The sequence below is a fragment of the Aplidium turbinatum genome, chromosome 16 (assembly GCF_918807975.1).
Source record: "Aplidium turbinatum chromosome 16, kaAplTurb1.1, whole genome shotgun sequence".
Lineage (NCBI taxonomy): Eukaryota > Metazoa > Chordata > Ascidiacea > Aplousobranchia > Polyclinidae > Aplidium > Aplidium turbinatum.
Window position 1 is genome coordinate 4,781,525 of NC_137487.1, and position 24,217 is coordinate 4,805,741.

Consider the following 24,217-nt stretch of genomic DNA (forward strand, 5'->3'; position numbering starts at 1 on the left):
ACCATATGTTTATCAAAGTTGAAATTTTCTGTAGACAAGGGTCAAAATTTAGAGTGCCAATAGTTGTCGGTGATGCCTGTCTGACTGGGACAATAATGCCAAGGTAAGTAAAATTGTTTTCTGCCCAAATTAGGTTCGGGCAAGCTAAAGGCTTGCTATTTCCAAAGTTTGTACCAATGTGAAAACCTGTAGATTTTGTTTGGTTTATTTTACACCCAGAAAGTGAGCCTAACTTGTCAAACAATGTTAACGCATTACTTATCGTTTCTTCGTTACCATCAGTGTACAATAAAGTGTCATCAGCCAGTAAAGAGATTTTTATCTCATTGTCTAGCACTTTAATCCCCTTTATATCGTCATTGGATCGCACCGCTATTGCAAGCATCTCTATGCATAGGGCAAAAATTGTCGGCGATAAAGGATCGCCTTGTCTCACGCCTCGCTGAACATCAAACTTTTCTGAGAAAAAACCATTGTTGGTAATTACGCATGTAGGATTTTTATAAAAGATTTTGACCCACTCTATAACTTCGTTTTCAAATCCAAACGCTTTCAAGCATTCGAATATGAAATCCCATTCTAAGGTATCAAATGCCTTATAAAAATCTATTGAGAGTATTGTTCCGGGTATGCGTTTGTGTTCAGCGTAATCCATTATGTTAAACAATAAACGAATATTGTCTCCAATATATCGACCAGGAATGAAGCCTGATTGGTCACGAGCGACAAGCGCATTTAGATGCCGTTTTACTCTGTTATTGATTACTTTGCTAAGAATTTTGTAATCAGCATTCAAGAGGGTAATAGGTCTGTAACTATCTGGCAATAGTGGGTCTTTGTTTGGTTTGAGCAAAAGTGTTATAACTCCTTCGGACTGGGTAGGCGTTAATTGAGAATGCTGTTTTGTGAAACAGACAGATTTCATAAACACTTGCTTTATTTCAGGCCAAAACACCTTGTAGAACTCGATAGAAAAACCGTCTAAACCAGGAGATTTATTCTTTGCCATTTTTTTAATAGCACAAAAGCATTCATCTTCTGTGATTTCATTAAACAACAATTCAATCTGTCGATCTTTGCAACCGGGCATGCGTCAGCGGTTCAAAGCCTTTACAAATATGCGAAACTGCCAGGATTAAGCTCTAAAATAAACTTTCACAGTCAGAGGATAAAGTTCCAATTGCTTAAGTTGGTCGATAAAAACTCCAAATAAAATCAAAATGTACTTTCACATTTCAAGCAAAACTGGTGAAGGTGCCAGCAAGTTATCCCTTTCCTGCTATAAAATAACCCGTTCTCTTTACATTGATTCAATGTGAAAAAGACAGGTTTTGCGAGCTGGGTTCAAGCTTTATCAAATCTACCTTTTGTGATACCACCTTGCAAAAATGAAGATCATGTAAACGTATGCTTTGTATTACGGTATATAGGTTGTAAGTTCACAGAATGCCCGGTTTTGGAAGAATGTCTGATAATAATTTGTGAGGTGTATAAAAACTCAATTTATATAATTATAAGACAAAACTACCCTTTCAAGAATGGGTTACCATTTGGAGTAAAATTGTGCACAGAATATTGTGCAAAACTGAAAACTTTTTACATCGATTCAACGTCTGTAGACGACGAATTAACAATAAAGGGTTGCTGTGATAAAAACAAGGCATAAAAACGAAGCAACCACATTCAATCGTCATTACTACAATTCAACGACTAAAGACGTTGTTTCTCAGTTAAAAGCAACAATTTTGCAATCAGAGTTGACCACAGTATTTGCCTTGACAGCAAATTAACCGTTTTTTACATAGATTCAACGTTTGCAGACGTTGAATCAAAGTAAAAAACGGTTGATTTGCTGTCTGGGTGGTCATTGCAATATTTCGGAAAGTTTTTTCAACGTTGAAACTATTTGTACAAACCTCTGGTTGCAAAATCATCAGTTAAAAGTTAATTAAATGTAATTTCATTGTACTGAGAGAACACATGCTACCCATGTAATAAAACATGTTGTTTTTTGCAATGATTTAACGTCTATAAACGTTGAATCAATGCAAAAACGGCGGGTTTTGTCACGTGGGTCATCATGGTCAATTTGTCCAACAAGACAACATTGAACCAACGTTGTACAACGCTAAAATACGAACACAATAAAGAAACATACTTAAAACGGGAGATGTGGGCTGCTGAACAATTCACTCTTCAATCTTTTGCACACACAGGTTGCACACAGCAGACAAGTTGTTGCGAATTGCAGCTCACTTTGTTGATTCGTTTCACCAGGCGACCAATACATGTCCACATTGTCCAGTCAGCAAATCAGTTCTTTTTACATTGATTTAACGTCTGCAGACGTTGTTTCAATGTAAAAAATAACTGATTTGACGGATGGCTTGGCGTGTGCCTCTGTAGTTACCATTGCTTGGTTTTGTAACCGAACATAAGGGCCAGAACATACAAAGCTAATGACAAAGCACATTTGACAGGTAAAGTACGAAAACTGGAATTTAGTTTCAACAATCTCCAAAAACTAAATGTGTGCAGATGGATGTCAATGCTGATGACGCGGATATGGAAAGGGTTTACAAAAATTACTAACCATCCAACGACCATTTTTTACAACAATTTGATGCAAACAATAAGTAAACGCTGCATTGTGTTTATCGGACAGGTTGGACAAAACAGAGCAGAGTTGCATGTTATTGTAAACTTTGTAATTTAAATCTAACATACCCATTTCATCAGTGAGCCACTTTCAAAGTCATTTTCGCCATTTTGTCCAATCTCATTAAAGTTAAACTTTGTCACGTCAGAACGACGTCATTCATTGACAAAATCATCCGACAAACCTCCACGGAGGCTGAATCATCGTTTTCAGGTTGTAGAAAAAGTCGTCATATTTAAACCAATTTTTAAAAGAAATGTTTTGCTTTTACTGTTCGCTGAGTCTAGAATAGAGAACGTTCAACATGCGCGCACAGCAGTAGTGGTCCAACAAATCAAAATTAAGAGCGTAAAACCACGAGCAACCGAGCAAGCTTGCAGGGCACTGACAGAAGTTTACTGTACAAGTTGACAAGGTATCAGAATTGTTGTTTCGAATGTCAAACATAAATTTGTTTCGAACAAAACTGCAAATGTATTCAGTCTACCCAAACAAAACGTCTAATGATGTTAACAAAGCATAGAATGAAATTGTCTTTCAAAATTGGGACTGATCGATACCAGATAGTGACCAAATACATTGCGGATCAATACACTGAACAACGTATAAAAATTCGGCATTTTTCTGTAGATTAAAAATCAACAGACGTTTTGCAGCAATGTCAAGACGACTGGTCTGCCTAAGAGAGTGTCGATTTTCTTTATTCGATAGTACAGTGCTTTATTAGGTCGTACGTTAAACAAAAATTCTGGAAAAAAAAAATAACGTAATAGCGACATCCATTCGTGGTTTTGCGATCAAAGAACGTAACGCAACGTAAAAAAACTGAGACATCGTTGCTTCTGATCAAAAGCGGCATACATACAAAAAAAACAAGACAAATTTCCTAAGTCATGCATTTATCTAATCATGCAGATGTGTAAACTACGTCCATGTGACATTGTTTTATCATAATCTTCTATAGACGTGAGGCATACTTGGATAGTCAGTTCAAAATTTTGGAAATGCAGGCTTCGCCAAGAAATATGGATTACATTCTAGTCAGCAAACCAGTCCTTTTTCCAAAAAAGACTGCTTTTATGGTTAAACTTTCAGCTTACTGAGGCATTCAGGATAATCAATTGAAGCGTCTCTTCAGTGTTGTCCCACATACTTGTAAAATCAATTAAAAAAAATTGCGGTATACTTTAGCTACGTAGATACGAATAAACATATAAGTTAAATGCCAAGGTATATTGGTAAGTCTATAACTTTGCTACAAAATGGGTTCTTCTCCAAACAGCATCAACCATCAACTTCGCAATATAGTTCGCACATGTTCAAAATATTGCGTCAGTTAGAAAACATGTCGTTTGTGTGCATTGGTTTTCAACGTCCATTGGGTTCATGTTTGGAGTACATGAGGTTGCACACAGCAGACACTGAAGCGGTGCATCTGATATGGCAAAACAAACAAAAATGGAGATATTTGTCTGAACGAAAGCCTCAACAGCAAATTGAACTTCCAACACGTTTAAGAAAAATTCTGCAACTGCGACATTAAAATAACATTGGATTAAAATAAGTTGATCGTTTCCGAAGAGCCGTATTTCATGATCAATCTTTGTGAAAAATGTGTCATCTCACAAAGTCTCGGCGTCAATAGACAAAGTTCCTACCCAGACAGCAAAATTCGTTACTTTTACATTGATTCAACGTCTGCAGACGTTGAACCAGAGTTTTGCTGTCTGGGTACGTAAAACATCGAAAACTCGCTTTAAAAGCGACGAGAGTGCTGCTTTCGGGATCCCCCCATGGTGCGTATGACATGTGACAGAGTTTCCCTATTTTTTTCTGGACATTCCACCGCGGGCCACGTCATCCTGTATGGTGGAGGGATTCACTCCGGTCTGCCCGTGAGTGCTGCTCTGTAAATATAAGGATTTTAATTATACAACGAAAGCTTTTAAATACAGTTGCAAGTTTGCAACACTTAAATATATTCATCATCATGAAATTAAATTATGTGATTAAAGTGGAAATGAGTAAAAACAGTGGTATAATCACTCCGTGATCGGCATTGCCAACCCATTTGACACAAGTTGCGGAAGCCTTTTTTTCTTTTAACAGCAAAATAAACTTAAGATTCTGTAGATTTCAAAATAAAATACAATTCAGCTTCTAAGGGCACCGCGTGATAAAACTTGGCTGAGTGTAATCAATAGGCCTACAACAAATGACGCAATTATGTTGGGCCCGATAACAATGCATCATGACCCGTAGCTATGGGCACTCCTTTAAGCTTCATCTCAAACGAGGCACCCGCCCTTCTAAACACCAAATAATGTGGAAATAATTGGTTGTCTCTGCATTAATCACGTCAATTAAGTGTTTGTTGACATCGGCTATCGCGTCGCGCAAACGAAGCTATGAACTATAAAAACAAACCAATTATTGCAACTAATTTAACGTCACAACGGCAGACGACACATGAGCCACGTGACTTCATATGGAACATGATAGCCGTGTTTGGTTATTCTACCAGCCGCACTACCTGTCCCGCTCTAGATGGCAAGAAGTCCTGCTGTGGGTTGGCGGCCGATCCGCGGTGCAATCTCGCACTCACACGTCGTTCCCTCTCAGCGCGGGAGAGAGGCCGGGAAGCATCTGGAAGAAAATGAATTGTATCGTGATAGTTGGAAAATGCTCTGAGACTTTAGATGCACTGGGTCTCTGTCAAGGCTGGACCGGTTGGTATGATCAGATGAAATGATATAATTCATGTGAGATAAATTGATCGAGTTATTGAAACTCAACAACTGTTGTGTTGTATTGTTGTGGATACGTGCTGTGTAAGTAGACTTGGATTACCACTAAGTCCAAAGCAATATGTGAATCTACTTCTTACATATTTTCCTATAAAACAAAATCTTCAAGGAAGTTTAAGAATGAAAACAGACTATGGTGGGTTTGTGGAGAAAAAAAAACGTACAAAGTAGCACAGTGTTTTTGTTTCTGAAAATAACAAAACTTTTGAATCATTGAAACCAAACATAATCTTGTCAACCACTCACGTTGTGCGTTCTGTGTGCTGCTCTGACGCACTCCAGCACCAGCCACAGCATGTGATGAGCGGTGTTCCTTCTGTGCGTATTCATCCGCGTTGTTCCGACTGCCCTGTAATGGCAACACATGATATGAGCATTAAGCAGGTTTTAAAGTTTTGAAAAAAATTGTTCTTTCTGGAACTAAAACCGCAGAATGAAATCCAAATAGTCTTCCCAAGGTCGCAGGTTCGACAACCACAAGAAGTAAAATCTTTTTAAAGCATTTCCAAGGAAACTACAGCGTGAAGAAGCACATTGAATGAGCAACACCACTTGACTTTGAAACGGGCCATTTCCTCGTATTTTCTTAACACTCTATCCCCTTCTACGGGATAACCAAATGTGATAACTACACGCGAAGCGGTAATGGTTATGCCAGATAGGCCACAATTTAAGTCCCGTACAATTGTGACTGTGTAAATCAAAATGGCAATGTATTTATATTACCACAGCGGTCAGCAATAGGTATCTAAACGTATGCCTGCAGTAGATTACTTGAAATGGAGTGTACACTAGGGTGATGACTAAATTTTTTTTTGAGGAAATCGAAAACGCCTGCTATTGGAAACGATGAACTTTTTTATGTGTACCAAGAATGTGAAATTTTTTTTTTTAAATTTTTCAAAAACCTCCCCCACCAATTGATATTTCTGACGTCACCTAGGTACATTTTTCTCCTTTTTTACTCCTCATACATTGTTTCAACTTGTTACAGACTCCTTACCATACTAAAAAGGTGGCCCACAGTATGGTGCAGATTTTCAAAAAAAAAAATTGTCGAAAAAAATCAAGGGGGTTCTGAGATTTTACTCTTTTTGTCATTATTTTTTGCAACAGCGCCTCTAGCGGAAAAATTTTAATTAGTGTAACTTCAAGAATTCTTAAGCGATTTCGACCAATTTTTTTGTCAGATGGTTTATTTTTGATACTGGGTGACTTGGTAGTTTGTTAGTTGTTACATTTTTACCACTAGATGGCAGTAATTTGTTTTTTTTAGTGTAAAACTTGCAAAATCCTCAAATCGACTGCATGATTTTCAAATTTATCGTATATTTCCATGTTCTTTTGCAATGTTTCAATATAATCAGTAAAAATTACTCTACTTATTTTCCTAGTGTACTACACATGAGTCACAATCAGTTACTTAGTAATATGAATGGCAAATTGTATTATTGTGACAAAATCATTTAGATGCAGTACAGGTGCACAAAGTATTAATACACACAATACTTTGTCCTTGACAGCTTCACAATTTGTTGCATGCAACAAATTTCACACTCAAATATTTTTCTTTGGTGCACTTCTTATGGAGTTCTTCCATCAGCTTAACAGCTCTTTCAGCAAGCATATTCGAGCGAGGGATGTCGAGAACAGAGCAATCCTGGTTCCAATGTGTTTCAAGCATTTCAGTGCACCGTCACACTTAACATAAAACATATTTGTTAAAGCCTAATTTACTGTTGGTATTGGTAGTCCGGTATAACCTTGAACTATTTCATAAACATTGTTTTGGCTATTCAAGAGTACAAATTTGATGAGGATGATGCTTTCATGATATAAATAGCACCGGTACCATAAAGTTACTTCAAAATATCACGGTTCACTATGGTTAAACACTAGTTTTACTTACTTTGATTCCTTCAACAGCCAATCACAATTTTGGGTATGCCTCCTCTGAGTATCTTTGGTCAGAAAACCATTGCTCTTGCCATCCATTAGCAATAAAGTGACATGGGATTTCTAATTTTCCTTTCCATTGCGGGATTAAGAAGTATGCGATTAAAGTATAAATTGCTCGTGAATTCCATCTAGCATTGTGCAAAGAAGGTAGTTTTCTCCATTTTATTTGAAGAAAAACATGATGCAACTGTAAAATTATGAATTTTAAATTGATTTATTAAAAGATGTACCTTTAGTAACCTTACAGCACAGCATGTTCAAATTTTAGCTCACCTTATAAAATTGAAAAGAACGACACAGCTCATATAAGAATTTGAAGTCATCTCTCCAACCAGGATTTTCATTGATGTTGACACAAACTTCTCCACTGTAATATCTCTGCAATTCTTCATATCTTTCGGAGATATCATCAATAAACTTGTAACTCAGAGTTGGTTTGGTGGAATGTTTGCTGACAAAGAAATCCAAGACATGCTTCAGAATTCTGTCCAGTATATGGTGTTGACAACCAATACATTGTGGTCGATCCAGTCCCACCTCAACCATTTTTGTTTGTAATTTCACCACTATACCATTTAGTCGACCAGTATTCACAGCGGTTGTGTCACAAATAATCATTTTGATACTGGACCAGGCTTCATATTCATTCAAAATTCGTTCCAATTCATTATGAATATCTTGAGCAGATCCACTTTTGCACTTTAGTATTCCAAGTTTAACCTCATTTGTTTCTCTTTGGAGGCAAACCACCTGAAACTCCTCCCCTGACAACCTTTTTCCATCAAAATGGAGACAGTAATATTTTCCTTCTTTCAACAGCAACTTTATTGTATGCTTTTCGTTGTTTCCAGCTCTTATAACACTACGCCACACGCCAGACTGTGATGGAGTAGGGAGAGTAACCCCTTCTTCATTCAGAGTGGAGCACACACCCGATGCTTTGTACGTGGACAAAGAATGGCGAACCACCATTTTTGTTGCTGACAATGTTGACGATCTCATCTTCTTTTCAAACCCATCTTCTTCTGATATTGTGCTCTCGGAATAACTGGAGGCCCTGTCACTTTCAGAATCGCCATCTTTGCTGGACTCATGATATGCAATCCAAAACAACAAGTTAAGCACCCCCAACTCCAAAACCCAATACCGGTAACTAAAAAACTAACCCGATAACTAGGCTAACTTGAATTCAATTGCATGATAAATTGCATGATATAGGCCCATTAAATAGACTAGGCTACACTTTCAAGATTTTATGTACAGTACAACAAGCTGCTAATAATTAATAGATAAAATGATTTCAATTATTCTTTTAAATTATTAGCAACTTCCAATGCTATTAAAAACTCTTGTCTGGTCTAGCTTTATAGACTATCAGTTCAGATATAAAGCACTAGTGCCCTCTAGTGACAAAAATATATCAAAATAAAGTAACAATAAACCTCCTCAACATTCAAAATAAGCTTATTGACAAAAAAATTTACCGAAATCGCTTAAGAATTCTTGAAGTTGCACTAATTAAAAATTTTCCGCTAGAGGCGCTGTTGCGAAAAATAATGACAAAAAGGGTAAAATCTCAGAACCCCCTTGACTTTTTTCGACAATTTTTTTTTGAAAATCTGCACCATACTGTGGGCCACCTTTTTAGTATGGTAAGGAGTCTGTAACAAGTTTAAACAATGTATGAGGAGTAAAAAAGGAGAAAAATGTACTTAGGTGACGTCAGAAATATCAATTGGTGGGGGAGGTTTTTGAAAAATTTTCAAAAAAAAATTTCACATTCTTGGTACACATAAAAAAGTTCATCGTTTCCCATAGCAGGCAAAAAAAATTTTTTTTAGTCATCACCCTAGTGTACACTGTACAGTGTTCCATCTAGTCGAGACACACACAATTGAACAACACTTGCTGGTGGATGTAGTTGATGTAGTTCAAGTAAGAAAAAATCGTTGTTCCACTTTAATGAAAAATTTAATGAGAATAAACTGACGAAACGTTGTTAAGACTAATTAGACCACAGAAAATCTACCTTTAAACATAAACAACTACATTTTTTCGAAGCACGACAAACTTTGAACATCAAAGGTTCAGAGCAATCATCGACAATGAGGTGGCACTTACAAACTTCAACATATTCCAGTCAAAGACGTAGTCATACGTGAATCCTTGCCGGTGGAAAAGGTTGCGAAAGAGTTGGCGAAGGTAGGAATAGTCTGGCTTGTCGTCGAATCTCAGAGAGCGACAGTAATTCAAATAAGTTGCAAATTCAGCTGGAAAAAAAAGACTTGTGAGAAAAGACTCATAATGACTACGATTGTGCTTTTATGTCGAATCTACGTTTCGTGATGCAAAGTCAGTTAACACCATGCAGTGAGTCATTTCTTTTCCAAGAGAAAAAAAAAATTCGGACTAGCCTATGAACCCGCTATTTGAACGTGTAAAGTAATACATTAAGTTAAAAGACGACTTTATCCCTAGTTGGAACAATTAAATTTGAAAGTGTATGCGTCATGTATTGCCAGCCAGAAAACCAATCCCTTTTTAGATGGATTCAATATTTGCAGAAGTTAAAATTATACGTTTTGTGCACGCAAAGGCACATAAGCGCTTTGATCAGCTGTGTTTGATGACATGTATTATACTGGAGCAAACTCAAAACGTGAGTGCTCCTCCGACGTGAAGCCACACAAACATGAAACTTTATTACATAAGTTAAACTGGCAGTTTACCGGATAAAGTCTGGTTTGTAAAATTTGAACAATACACAAGTAGTCTATTTTACGTGATGGCACCACCAGTCCACCACGCATGCACTAATCGAAACAATATTGCACTAGCAAAACTGCACAAATAAAACTATTCCCTTCCCCATTCCAGCAAGTCCATCTTTGATTTCGATAAAGTCATTTCTGGTTAACCGTCGGATCGATAAACTACTGGGTCATGAGGCAAGTGGTTCGCCATTTCAAAGGGGCTATGAAAAAGCGAAAAGTTCAAAAAACCTTGACTTAGCTTCAGTAGGCAAGTTTCAGTTAAGTAGTTCCACAGGGTCTATCTCAAATCTACAATGAAAAGAATAAGCAAAAAGCAACGCGAAGTTCCGGTGGTAGAAAATCTGCACTGATTTCCGGAGGACAAAAAACAAAAGATAACCATGACGCAGGCAGCTGGTCGCACACACAGCAATGATGCCTTTGGTGGTTTCTTAACACAACGTTAAATAGATGTGGTTGGTCGTGCAATGAAACTATTTTTTGGTGAGAGTCGTTTCAGAGTTTCCTTATCTTCTTGTTGCTAATTCCGCCATAACATTTGCCAGTTTATCATCTAGAACTGAATTTCACGACTACAACACATCTTCTTGTATGTCAAAGTTGCCGTTTTTACACCTTGTGTCTACTGGGTCAGTCGCATGCCCACGAGCCATGTTATATCAACCGAAGGTGAATGAATCATGGTTGCTACACAAAGGTCATTTTTCTACAGCTTATTAAACCAGTTTAAGAATATCTCCAGTAGACCTGTCCACCACAGATCGTACAAGAAACATTAGGAATTAGGATTGCATGTACTGTAATAGTCATAAATCTTAAACAAAGTCAATGTACTTTGTGCGACAATGTACAAGACTAATACAAATCGAAAAACATGCACTTGAAGGAAGTAATGATAGGTGTGTGCTCAACTGCACACTGGACATAGCACCTTTCACATAGTTCACAGTATATACACACTGGAGTACTGGACAGTGGACATGTTTAGAAACAAAAAATGTCCAATTGTTTTAAATTTATCCAAACCAATGGAAACTCAATTAATCAATTTAAAAATGGTTGAGTTGGCGCAAATGCTAAGATAATATTTTAACAGAGACAGTTTATCGCAAAAGCATACAAACATGATACGATTTTCCAATCAGGCCAATAGTTGTGTAGTCAGAAACAAGAGAGACGGTTGCTCAATAAACAAAAGCTAAACAAAATAGATAATAAAAAACATTTATTCAGTGCTCTGTACCTCTTACAAGAAACCATGAAATGGACACTTTTTTAAATTCTACCAACAGATGTGGACGATGTTTGAGACTAAACTACAAAGTATGCGGACAGCACAATTAACACAAGGATCAAAGCAAGAAATTCAGTCGTTTAATTGCATTAACTCAATGTTTGAACACGTTAAATTAATGTAAAATAGCAAATGATTTGCTGGATGGGATGAGGAGAGTTCCTCATCAATAATAAAAAGGAATCACAAAGAACAGAATTGCCGTCAAAGCAGAACTTACAAGGGTGCCCTTTGCAAAGGACTTCAATCTGGGTGGACATCTTCTTCTCGCTGATGCGTTCATATTTTTGCCGCTTGGTGGCAGCCTTGAGTCCTTGCCAGGGCAACGTGCCCAGGTTAAAGTACATGAGGATATATCCAAGTGATTCCAGGTCGTCGCGTCGGCTTTGTTCTGAAAGGCGAGAATATGAATTTTTTCACTTCAAAAGCACTACTGTACAAGCTCATACTTAAAGATACTGCTCTATGACAGTACGCTTATTTATTTCAACGCTAATCTAACGATACCTCATGTCAATTGCAAGCAAAAAAACCCTGTGGGTTAGAAATCGGGACACGGGTTTCTTGTAACCACAAGCCACCCAGCAGGCATAGAAAGAATATAACCTGTCACCACCCAGCGTGTCGACGTTTGTCCCAGACCACATTGGGAGGCAACCAGGGAACAGCCAATCTTTGGTCTCAACAACCAGGAAGCGCAGACTTTCTAAATCTAGATTCTAGAGCATAAGAAATGCGTTTTAGTGAAAAAACATACCAATTCCTAAATGCGTATTGACAGATGCATATCTTGCTGTTCCCGTTAGATTTTTATTTTCTCTGTATGGGATGTGCTGGTGGGTTCTTGCATCCCGGTATTTCTTTGCCAGTCCAAAGTCTATGATGTACACAAGGTTTCCTTTCTTCCCCAGTCCCATCAAGAAGTTGTCGGGCTTGATATCACGATGAATAAAGTTTTTACTGTGGATGTACTCGATGCGACTAATCTGTAACAACAACAAAAATGGTGATTTGTTGGATTGGTCATGTCATGATGCAGCACTAGAACAGTTGCGTGTATAACTGTATATGCGGCACCAAGCCTCAAACAGCGGACCATCTTCTTGTGTGCCCCCAGCTTACCACCCAGTGCAGTAAGTGGAACCTTTCAGTATACAACTCCATCGCAAAAGAATGTGTCAATCTGTGATGTTATCAATTAAAGTCAGAAGACTCGATAGAAGAAATAATTGCAAATAGAATCCATATTTTGAGGGCACCAAGTTAGAGGTGACAAAAAGTACGGTAACTATTTTAAATCGTAAACACATAACTAAGCAACAACACTACATTTAACATTATAAAAACAAAAAACAACAAGCGAACGTTTTCGGCTAGTCATATAGCCCTTTTCAAGCCTATAAGAAAAATACATTATTGAAAGAAATGCTAAAGAATCATATAGTATCACAGCAAAAATATGGTCAAATCTAAACATTTGAGAAACTGCCTCGCTCACACAAAATGATAACTGAAAATTACACAGCGCAACGGGTCAAGTATTTCAGAGGTAAAAATAATTGATTGTTCAGACAAGGACTCAGGCAGATTACGCAAGAAAGACAGAAGCACAAGAGATAGTGGCACAAAACAAAGTAATGCGAAAAGCACAAGACGTGATAATTTAATCAAAAAACTGTTAAAAGGTAAGAAGCTCCGCAAGCAAATAATTGCCTGTTGAGCCCTGGGTTTAAAGATTTGATGATCAATGCCTCATGAATTTTGGTTTCGAATTCGGACAAACACTTACGTACAATTTTGAAAGACTGCAATGACGGTTTATTATTTGAGCACGATTGGCAGTTTCTAATATGGTCTTTAATTGCACTGTTTTTATTAAAATTAGCCAAATGACTAGCCGAAAACGTTCGCTTGTTGTTTTTTGTTTTTATAATGTTAAATGTAGTGTTGTTGCTTAGTTATGTCTGTTTATGGTTTAAAAGAGTTACCTCTCTACCCAAATTGTAATATTTTAGATCGAATTTACTACTTCAGAAAAAAATGAACACTGCCGAGATAAGGCATCATGCAAGAAACCAACAACATGTCCTAACAGAGGAGCCACTTGGCCAGGAAACTGTATAGCAGCAAACGTAAAAGTAATAAGAAACATTTTTTTTAGCATCAAAGAACTTTTATTATACATATGTAATTAAACGGTTCTGGCAGCAAAGTCCGTCATTTTTACATTGATTTAACGTATGCAGACGTTGAATCAATCTAAAAATGACGGATTTTGCTGTCAGGAAAGAGATATCTTCAAATATTGTTTCTATCAGGGCAACAGTTTTTCTCTTTAAAATTGATTGTCTCACGTGAAAATGTCAGTTAGCACAAAAACTGTGCGCATGTGACAAAAGCACAGAAAAAGCACAAATAAGGTTGGGCGATATAGCCTACTCATGGTAGCCATACGAAGCATTGGATGAGGAATAATTGGCTATGAGTTCAAAGCTTTATGGGGTCATTTTATTGTTTATTTACATGAACTTACACTGAAAATGCACATCACAAACAAAACAACACAATAAGTTGCTTCAGCAATGCAGAACGTCTTAAGAGCCGAAAAAAGGTTCTGATCTGTTCAAACCAAAATGAATAAAGTTGCGGCTTTTCGTTTGATGTACATTGTACAAGTACAGCCAGTGGCGCCGGCAGGGGGGGGGCAGGCGGGGCAGCTGCCCCCCCAATGTTTTGGGCAACATTTTTTTTTTATTTTTTTTTTATTAATACATATTAATTTTTTTTTAATATTTGGATCCCAACCTAAGTAAGTAAGTAAGTCAACTCAAGTTGCAAGGGGGGGGGGGGGGGGGGGGGGGGAGAGGTAAAAGCTCTCTTTTTAAAAAAAAGTATGGAAAACCTTGATGACTAAATTGTACAGTAGATAAAAAGATTTTCTACAGAAGCAAAGATATAGACTTTTTAAAGTTTTAACTAACGTCACATTGATGTAGAAAAATAACAACCTGTTAAAATTTTGACACCTCACACTCCCATGACTTCTTTCGCGCGCATTTTGGCATTGGTTGCTTGCAGTGATTCTTTCACTTAAATAAAACGTTTTGTTTCAGCAGTTTTGAGTTGTTCGATTCTTAAGTTGTAAAGGAGACTCAATTTCTCCAATATTTATCATTTATGTTTCTTCTTTAATCTCAGCAGAGTATAAAACTTGTAAAAGTTTTTCATCCATACGACGTCATGAATGAAATTATATCTCAAATCAGCCTAATGACGTGACATCATCTAAACATTTTACCGAATAATAAATTAACAAATTCGATCGTCAAAAGTGGTTTGGTGGTGGTAAATATTACGTAATGAAAAAAATGTGATAAGGTTGAAAGACATTACGTCATGTATTTTCAATACAAATATGAAGTTTAAAATTTATTCTTTTGTTCATAGTCGTAATCCACCTTCAAAGCGGTACTACAAAGAACAATTTTCGATAAGGGGGGCATCAAGAATATGTCGACATGACTTTTAAGGTTTACGTCAGCTCCGGAGATCAGTAAAATATAAGGTTCTCATTATCGTGATTGTAAGCCGCGGGAAATTTTTTCTCTAAAAAACAGATTCCCGGGAAGCTAAACATTTTTTCCAGCCCTGGTAGAAAACAAGAGAAATTAAATAATATACCACTGTCTTGCATGCCTTGCACCAGTGGCGTAGCCAAGGGAGGGGGTTCGGGGGTTTCAACCTTTCAAATTGAATTTACGGATGTTAATACATTGTTTACAAGAAAAGTTGTAGCCTATGATGTAGTTTCTCGTCAAACTGTGCAAGGATGCAAGCCATCTGCAACTGCTGAGATCGCTTGTTCGATCTAGATTAACATCTAAACAGCTATTCGTTATACAAAACTTGAATATATCAGAAATAGCATAAAGTAACTTCATTGTCTCAAAGCTTTTTGTTTGACACTCATCAAGATGTATGACCTCTATGACGTTACATTTTCTAAACTTTGGGTTGACTTCAGAGCATAAAAGTTAGTGACTTACCGGAATAAGATCGTTTTTTGAATCAACCAAGAAGAAAATTGATAAATAATAAAACTGTAATAATCTCGCAAAAAAAAGCAATCAACCTATGTCTCTAAAACAAAGTTTGCCTAATTTTAAACGAAACTGCATTAAAAGAGCGAGTTTTGCCAATACCAAACATTCAAATATCTCAGTCTGGAATTAGCAGCAAGAAAACATAGAGACTTAGCTTTATTTTCGAAAAATGCCGAAGAAAACATGATCTTATCCTTTTGCTATGCCACCAGACAGCACCATTTTACAGAAATATTCATACCCACAATTTTGTTGAAAATGCTCTCAGAATGCACCAAACTGAAAGTAATTTTTCAAAATTTTCTGGGGGAGGACCCCCAGACCCCCCGCCGCTAGGTGTCGCCTTCGGCGAACACGCCATCGGGCTTCGCCCGCCGGCTGTCAACACCACCCCTATTCAAAATTTTTGACTATGCTACTGTCTTGCACTGTCAATATTTTGCCCCCCCAATGTTGAAGGTCTGGCGGCGCCACTGAGTACAGCTATCAGCGACAACAAGAAACCGTAAGAAACGCCATCATCGAAAATTTGCATAGCACCAAGCTCCCGGAGGCAAACATCAACAAGAGGCTAAATTAAAATTTTGACTATGCTCATATGCAAATGAAAGTGATATTTAAATCATAAAAAACACACTTGCTTCGTAAAGACAACTCAACCTTTACTAATGATGACATAAACTGGTAAAGAAAATCAAGAAATTGTACGTAGGGCCGGCAGACTGTGACATTACACAAACGTCCGGTAATAATCAAAATAAAGCACAACCATTCTTGTGGCTGCACGATTTCAATAAACTGCCAATGCAACCAACCACGTAATCATACAACGATTTAGTAATTGATGACACTTTACTCATCAGGGTAGTAACGTTGCTCTGACGATGTTGTTACGATGGAGCTTCTTACAATAAAGTCAACAATGACGATTGACGAACCTAACCCTTGATTGATATTCTGCACAATGAAACAAACCTTAGTTGTCGAGACAACTATCCAGCTAGCAAAATCTGCCCCCTTTACATTGACTCAACGCTTACAGACGTTGAATCAATGCAAAAAGAACATATACTGCTGGCTGTGATAGATTCTTTATATTTTGAATTTTGATGGCATGGTCTACCCAAGTGGGAAAAGTGAAAACCCATCTGGTCAACAAACTTGCAGTACGTGGAAAGTCGGCTTGTCAAAATTTTCCAGATCTTCAAAAGTTTACGTCATAAATTATGCAGTGCGTGACCGAAACTATTTTTTCATAAGAGGTAGCTGTGGAAATTTCAATAAAAATCAATAACAGAGCAGCTTCCGCTTCAAATAAGCAACTCTCTACCACAACAAATGCCACACAATCATGCCATTGAAAAAACAAGCCGTTAACCAATGGTCAATTATTTGTATTGTATGGTCATTGGACATGGTAGCTTGTATGTGAATTCTTTTGATGTTTCGAAAAGAGTTTCTGGTACATAGGATACCTCATATCTATTTGAAGTCGATTTGTTGGCAATGATTTAAAAAATTAAAACCCAGTAATTTCTAACCTTACGCTTGGTGTGTAGTTGCTGGAAGTCTTTCTACATAAAATATACCTGTTGTGGCGCGTTTTTACCTCTTTGAAGACATGTTTAATGAAAAACGTGAAGATACATCCAGACAGAAAATTAGTCCATTTTTCATTGATTCAATGTCTGCAGACGTTTAATCAATGTAAAGGGGGCTGAATTGTAAGCTGGGGCGTAGTGGGTTCGTTCGTGCACAATATGTGATGTGATGGTGACATTCAAGCTATCACTGCAGGGAATATGCAGCTACCACATCATACCATTCCATGTACCGTATAATATATTTTATACCGTAGTTTGAAAGTAATTTTATATCCGAGCTTCATACAATGACAAGGCGTCTGTACAAGAGCGTCGAGTTTCGTAATGAATTGTTACAAGACAGACGATACGCAAATCGGAGTCTTCACATGGTGATGAACACAGTCTGGGCTTATGACTGAGAACAAAAGAACAAAGAGAAGCCTTTGGGTCTACTAAGACTAATAAAATCCTGGCTGTTTGTGACGGAAAATAGAGTATTAGGAAGTATGATCGGCTCAAACAGACGTTCTTAATCTTATAAAGGAAATGAAAGTGACTTCCTTTAAATGCGTGAACTTCAAATAAATTGCACTTTTTAAAAAATCGTATTTTGACCGAATGGAGTAGCATGTTGACATAATTTGCTTGTGTGTTTGTTTGTTTTTTTTTTTGGGAAAAAAATATAAAATTATCGAATGGCCAGCATAAAAGTTAGCTGATCTGTTCAAAAAATCCATCAAGCACTTTTGTTGCAAGCTTGTCTACAACTCTACGTACCTATATTTCATTTATGCCACATGTATTAAACATATGTAGGCGTGTCTCATAAGTGGATAATTGTACGTAACTCTATACAGCTTATCCTCTACGTAATCGTGACAATGTAATACCATCGACTGGGCACATCGCATCCTAATCAAATCAACCAATCAACCAAAAAACAACCACAACAACACTGCAAAACACCCCAAAGATCAATATCAGTCCACCTGGCTGAAAGCGTAGCTTCCCTGTAATAACAGCTGGTACGTTCACTAGGCTAAGCCAAGATTTTCACTGAAGGTGTTGAAAACATTGGATTAAAACTTAAAGCAAGCTAGCCTAGAGTGGTGTGTACATTTATGTAACTACGCGTTATTTTATCACAGTATTGGGTGCGAGTAAACACCATGGTTGTGAAGAGCAAATGACAAACTTAATTGGCATCTGATACAAAATAAGATACATAAGGGAAACCAAAGATGTCTGGTTCAGAACAGAATTACAAGTCGATGTTTCAAAACGAGCAATTAAAAAGAAACTGCTGCTTTTTTCAACAATCACACAAGACCGGTTTCATGCAGTCATTTTAAACCTTCTCAGAAGTGTTGAATAACTTTCTAGAGAATCAAAAGATTGATTTCTTCACTGCAGAACATCAGCCCATTTACTAATATCCAAAAATTGAAACATTTCTCAAAGCACACACCTACAATCTAACGAGTAACACTTTCTGAATATTGACTATGAATCAGCAAACTAAACAACACTTACCCTGGCAGCATAATCCGTCATTTTTACATTGATTCAACGTCTGCAGACTCTGCAGGTTGATTCAGCGTCTTACAGTTTACGTCTTACGTTCATTGATTCAACGTCTGCAGACGTTGAATCAATGTAAAAATGACGGATTGTGCTGCCTGAGTTAGCGTTGGACTTTGGTTCATTAAGATTGTTTAATAATCGTTCCAACAATGTTAAACTACAAACAAAATCATGCAAAAAAGATTTGCTCAATGAAAGCCACAACTACAAAGCAATAGATACGGTACTTTGTAAAATCACCCCTGCTGTACACATAACTAAGCGTACGATGAGATTAACAAATTCAGTCATGTGGTATTGTAGTAAGTGCTTGATTTTGCAACAGAGTAAAAGGTCTGATGTTCGTCACGCACTGTTGCGCATGCTTTCATGGAAAAATTTGAATAAGATTTTTAACAATTTTGAGAAAACTTTCTATGCGAGGAAAGGTGGTGTATTTTGGTAATTTTCGACGTCGTGTTGCAGTATGGTGCTGTGTTTAAATCATAATTTGTAACATTACCTTAAAGTGCCAGCCACTGTCTTCCTCAAGCTATTCAGTGGAACATTTAATCAACTTTCTATGCAAAATCAGGAAAGGGTACGTTGCATTACGCAAACCGGGACACCAGTTCATCTCAGAGGCCCCAGGTTGCAAGCAAAATGCTGCTGTTCCAGGCAAATGGTAACTTAATTTTGAGTCTTAAGAGTCTTTGCAAAAGCAATGTGACAAAAAGCTGACTCTATCTAGCCAAAAACTGTGCCAGAGTTTATAACCTGTGTTTGTGCAACATAAAACCTAAATAATTAGCATGTGTTACATGCACAAAGCAACAAGGAGGGCTTAATTATGACGTACTAGCTGGTCGGCAAGTAGAAGAACCGTCTTCAAGCTGAACTTTCTTGAACAAAAATTAAATAAATCCTCGAGGCTTGGTCCAAGCAGCTCCATGACAAGAACATTATAATCTCCTTCAGCACCGCACCACTTGACGGAAGGAATGCCGACTGGGAGGAAATATAAAGAAAATTATATAATCATTTCGTTTCAACATCATACGGTACAAATAAGAAAACACAATCATTCACTGAAAATCACTATGAGAAAAAAACAGAAAGTTTCTACTGCAGAAGTTTTATGAGTCCAATTGTAACTTAGAAACATTTACTAATATCTTCGTAAACAATCAAATATAGTCATCCATATTTTAAAAGTGGTGCTTGATAGTTTATATCAAAAAGTTTTACACCATGTCGTCATATCAGCATTCAGCAAGCGTTCAGACGTTAGTACAAGGTACAGGTTGACCAAAATAATTAGCGTTACAATAGAGCAGCTGACAAAGAAGCAAATATTGCCTTCTAAATTTAACAACAAAAATGTTTTCAACAATATCTACTTTACATTATTAACGTGGGAATAAAAACGTAAGATTAGTCGCCGCAAGGCCCCTTGTAGAAAGATGAGTCTAACATTTTTTTTTATTTTGTTGGATATGAAATGCTACTACATAATATGCTGAAATTTAACCAACTTTTTGGATACTTCTTGTTACAACAAACAACAACCAACATATGTGAACAGGCCTTTGAAAAATGAGGTAAGCTATTAATTGCCTTGGCTTAAGACAACGAAGAAACTGGTAACCAAACATAGTCAGCGTTGAGATTAAATCTCAGACTGCTGTGACAGGTGACATATATGGCAAATGACATGTCCCTAATTAACTGTTTTAAAAATTCTTCATTGAACAAATACAACGCCAGCGTTGTTCAAACATTAGATCAGTTCAACAAATACAAGAGGCTGTACAATGCAATGCATCATTTGTCTTGTAAAACTTATATATGTGTGGAAATGTAAAAGATTGTTTGTTTTACGTTGGGCTGTGGGATAGCAAAATATTTAGTGCATATTATACATTGGTTCAATACAAATCATAAAACCAGTAAATGATATTATAACTTAAGTTTAACAAGGTAATTATCAGTAAAATATTAAATAATTTGATAAGCATTTCCCACGAGTAACTCGGTTGATAACTGATATTCAAAGTTACCAAATTACTGTATGTTGAGTATGAAACAAATTTTTCAATTAATTGCAATGAAAATTTATCTATACACATTACACAGTATATAATTTAAGACAATACAATTCCTAAACCTGAAAAGATAGACAAACTTTCAGTGGAAAGCAAGAAAACGCAAAATAACTCATCAATACGTGGCTACTGGCTATTGCCAAAAGGCATCATAAAACTATTAAAAAAGCCTGACAAAAGTCTTTAACAGACACAAAACATATTTCTTTACTTTCAGTTCCTGTAGACCATATCACATAATCACTGTACAGTGTAGGCTACAGCTTGTTTTGGCAGCACCCACCTCCACCCTGCATCATCTTGTAAAACTTGCTCTCGATATGAAGTTGGGGGTGCTTGGTTTTCACACATTCAAGCTTAATAGCAACTTCTTCACCAGTTGATATATTTGTTCCTGGCAATAACAAATAGTTTAATCACTTACTTGGAGTTGGAAAAAATGACTGACAATTTTAATAAAAAGGTGTTGTTCGAAATTAAAACGTAACAGTGTAAAAAGTTTAGCAACCACAAAAACGAGATGCATTGCAAATGTATCACAAGGCAACAAAGGTGATTTCAAGTTTGTTTAAATTTATACGATTACAAGATCGTGCTTTTCAAATATTTTCACTCCAGCCAGTTTATTAATATTTTCCTGGCAATCGGCTTTGATACACAAGATCAATTTCAGTCCAGCTAAAAGCAAATATGATAATTACAATATAAAACAGAATGGAGGAACATAGATGTTGACATGGTAAATCAGTGATTTATTGAAGAAATATACATGAACACTGATTGAACAGTCTATATTATATCACTCTCTGTCATAAGTAATGAGAACAAAAAGCAATTAAAGGCTTATTAAAATATTTTACAATCTTAAGGCTTATATTATATATATACCAGGTATTACCAACAAGAAAGATTATATAATTAATATTCGAGTAATTCATCATCATCAACTTTCAGTTTTGTGACAAATAAAAGTTAGCCGTTTTATTTTCCTGCAGTGATTGTTTTACTCCTTTTCAAAATTTTATTTTGCCATTGCATCTTCCTCTTTCAGTCCAACTTTGGCTACCGGTACCGGTACCTCATCCTTCAACTGTTCTTCCCATGTTTTTCTTGGATGTCCATATTTCTTGTTCTGTTCACCTTCAAACCAAACAACTTTCTCAAAAAATTTACTTCTTTACCACATTTCCATTCCATCTTACTACTACCAGTACTTGCATTTGCCTTCCCATGTTGGATTGGTCATTTTGGTCAATATACTAATATCCCTCACCTCTGGCATATCCACCAATTTATTCATGTTTTTCTCCCTCCTTGTTTTTACACCATTACTCTCACCATTGCCTTTTCTGTTCTTTTCAGGATTATTAATTTGTTTTCACTTGTATCCATGTCTCGCTACTGCAAAATACCGCAGGATACACACAACTCTGAAAAGACCTTTTTCGATATTTGATGATCTTTATCCAGTCAAATTTTGTGGGAAAAGTACATTCGAATATAGGTAATTGAATAATACCATGCAACAAAATATTAGTTGTGCTGACTTTTTGGTGTTTTTTGAAAGATATTGCTCTTCTAGGAATTTTTTTTTCACCACTGTTGTTTAAAAAATATTTATTTAAGTTTTTCTTTAACTTTCAGCACCCTTAGACAGATAAAACCAAGCAACCACACGGCATTTAACATAATACATTAAAGTGAACATAAACTATAAACTACAAATGTTTTCGGCCATATACAATTACTAGGGTGCATCAAGCCCCCCTCATGAAAAAATTTTCTCATGGCAGTATATTAAAGTTGTGCTACCTCTAGAAAAAATCAATTGTGTAAAATATTACCAAATTTGGATGAACTCTACCAGGTCCACATCGAGCTTGAAAAAACGAGAAATAGGGTCATTTCACATGAAAACAGGCAATATAAAGATATCTCAAATATGATACCTCTCAGATTTGGTAAAAAGTTGTCATAATATGCCTTAGACTATCAAATGAAAGAATCCCAAGTTTTAGATCAATATCTCAAAGAGTTTGTCCATGGCAGTCATTTAAATTCCGAGAACCACCCTCGTTTTTGACTTGTGGGGGTAGCGTATAGCAAATTTTGCTGTTTTCAGTGCACCACAACTTCTATTGCAAAACGTAATTTGGAAAACTAATGATGCTATGCTAGGTCATTATAGACTATAGGCTACTATACAATTCAACAATAAAAAACAACATTTCTGAATGCATGGGTAGGCCTATTAGGTGGGTCACTAAAATCCTAATATTTTGCCCCGTAAAGGTGTTTTTTTCAATTTTTGAATGCTTCTGACATCCTAACCAATCAGAATATTTTTATAAAACATGATTATTTGTAATACTTGGAAACTTTGTTTCTGTCAAATCAAGTTTGAGGGTTGTGGTGCCATTAACAGAGATCTTTTGAGGATCTGAAAACCCTATCAGGCAGAAATGGCCCTTTTTAGAGCTCTAAATAACCATGTGGGCATTTTATAGTCATATGGTCGTCCAACTGCCTGTTGTAGAGTAACACAAAACTAAAGTATTTTATTCACTGCTGGACGATCATGGACACTTTCATCCTTGCCACCCAACATTACAAGGAGCACATCTACATGATGAGCAAGATATGCATTTCTTTGAAGATCCTTAACCTAATAGCAACCTCCCGAACATTATTTCTTGAAAACCACTTCACTCGTTCAACACAGGGCTGCGATTTTTGCCTTTTTCGGTGGCGAGGTCACTCGACACGCGCCATCACTATTCGACAAACGCCGTGCCTTACGGAAAAAAAAAAAAAACGAAAATAAAAAGGAAAAAAAAAACTGAGAGGACTAAACGTCGTCAGGTAGAGGAACAATCGGGGGGGGGGGGGGGCATCACGTGATGCAATCATAAAAGTGCTGACTTACGTAAACTTTCTTGCGCCAGGTACTTCAAAGCAAGGTCTAAAAGCGACGCTTCACACGAGAAACTCCCAAGGCGTCAGCGCCGCCATTTTGAACACTGCGGAAGAATGCTTTGATCGAAGTTCCAACGCCTGGCATCAAACATTTCGCAACACACGTTTCGTGCTATTCGACACAACGGGTTTCTTTTATAGATAAAATAACCGAACTAGGCTACTTTTAGTTGTCAACGTGTTTGCAACTTTGTATTTATGTCTGACTTATGCACTTGTTGTTCCAAGATTGCAGAAATGTTTTGCAATGTGAATAAAGAATAGCAGACAGATAAACACGGTTGCAACTCGACTTCCTTCCACTAAAAGAGTTTCTGTGATTACGTAATGAGCGATTTTGGTACATTCACAAAAGCACACAACCCAGCTAGCAAAACCCGTCGTTTTTACA

At 36.8% G+C, this 24,217-nt stretch overlaps 1 protein-coding gene across 1 annotated transcript in view; it reads right to left on the minus strand.

The window, feature by feature from the left end:
- Positions 1-1,405: 1,405 nt before the first annotated feature.
- The window catches only part of LOC145785706 (casein kinase I-like), a 35,654-nt gene continuing 12,842 nt past the window's right edge, over positions 1,406-24,217 (minus strand). The window contains exons 2-9 of the mRNA XM_082597401.1: positions 21,134-21,244; positions 19,605-19,753; positions 12,251-12,479; positions 11,714-11,884; positions 9,547-9,695; positions 5,713-5,815; positions 5,193-5,305; positions 1,406-4,566 (exon numbers count right to left, since the gene is read on the minus strand). Of these exons, the coding sequence (XP_082453527.1) occupies positions 4,483-4,566; positions 5,193-5,305; positions 5,713-5,815; positions 9,547-9,695; positions 11,714-11,884; positions 12,251-12,479; positions 19,605-19,753; positions 21,134-21,244 (1,109 nt within the window). The 3' untranslated portion in view covers positions 1,406-4,482. The remainder of the gene's footprint in view (positions 4,567-5,192; positions 5,306-5,712; positions 5,816-9,546; positions 9,696-11,713; positions 11,885-12,250; positions 12,480-19,604; positions 19,754-21,133; positions 21,245-24,217) is intronic.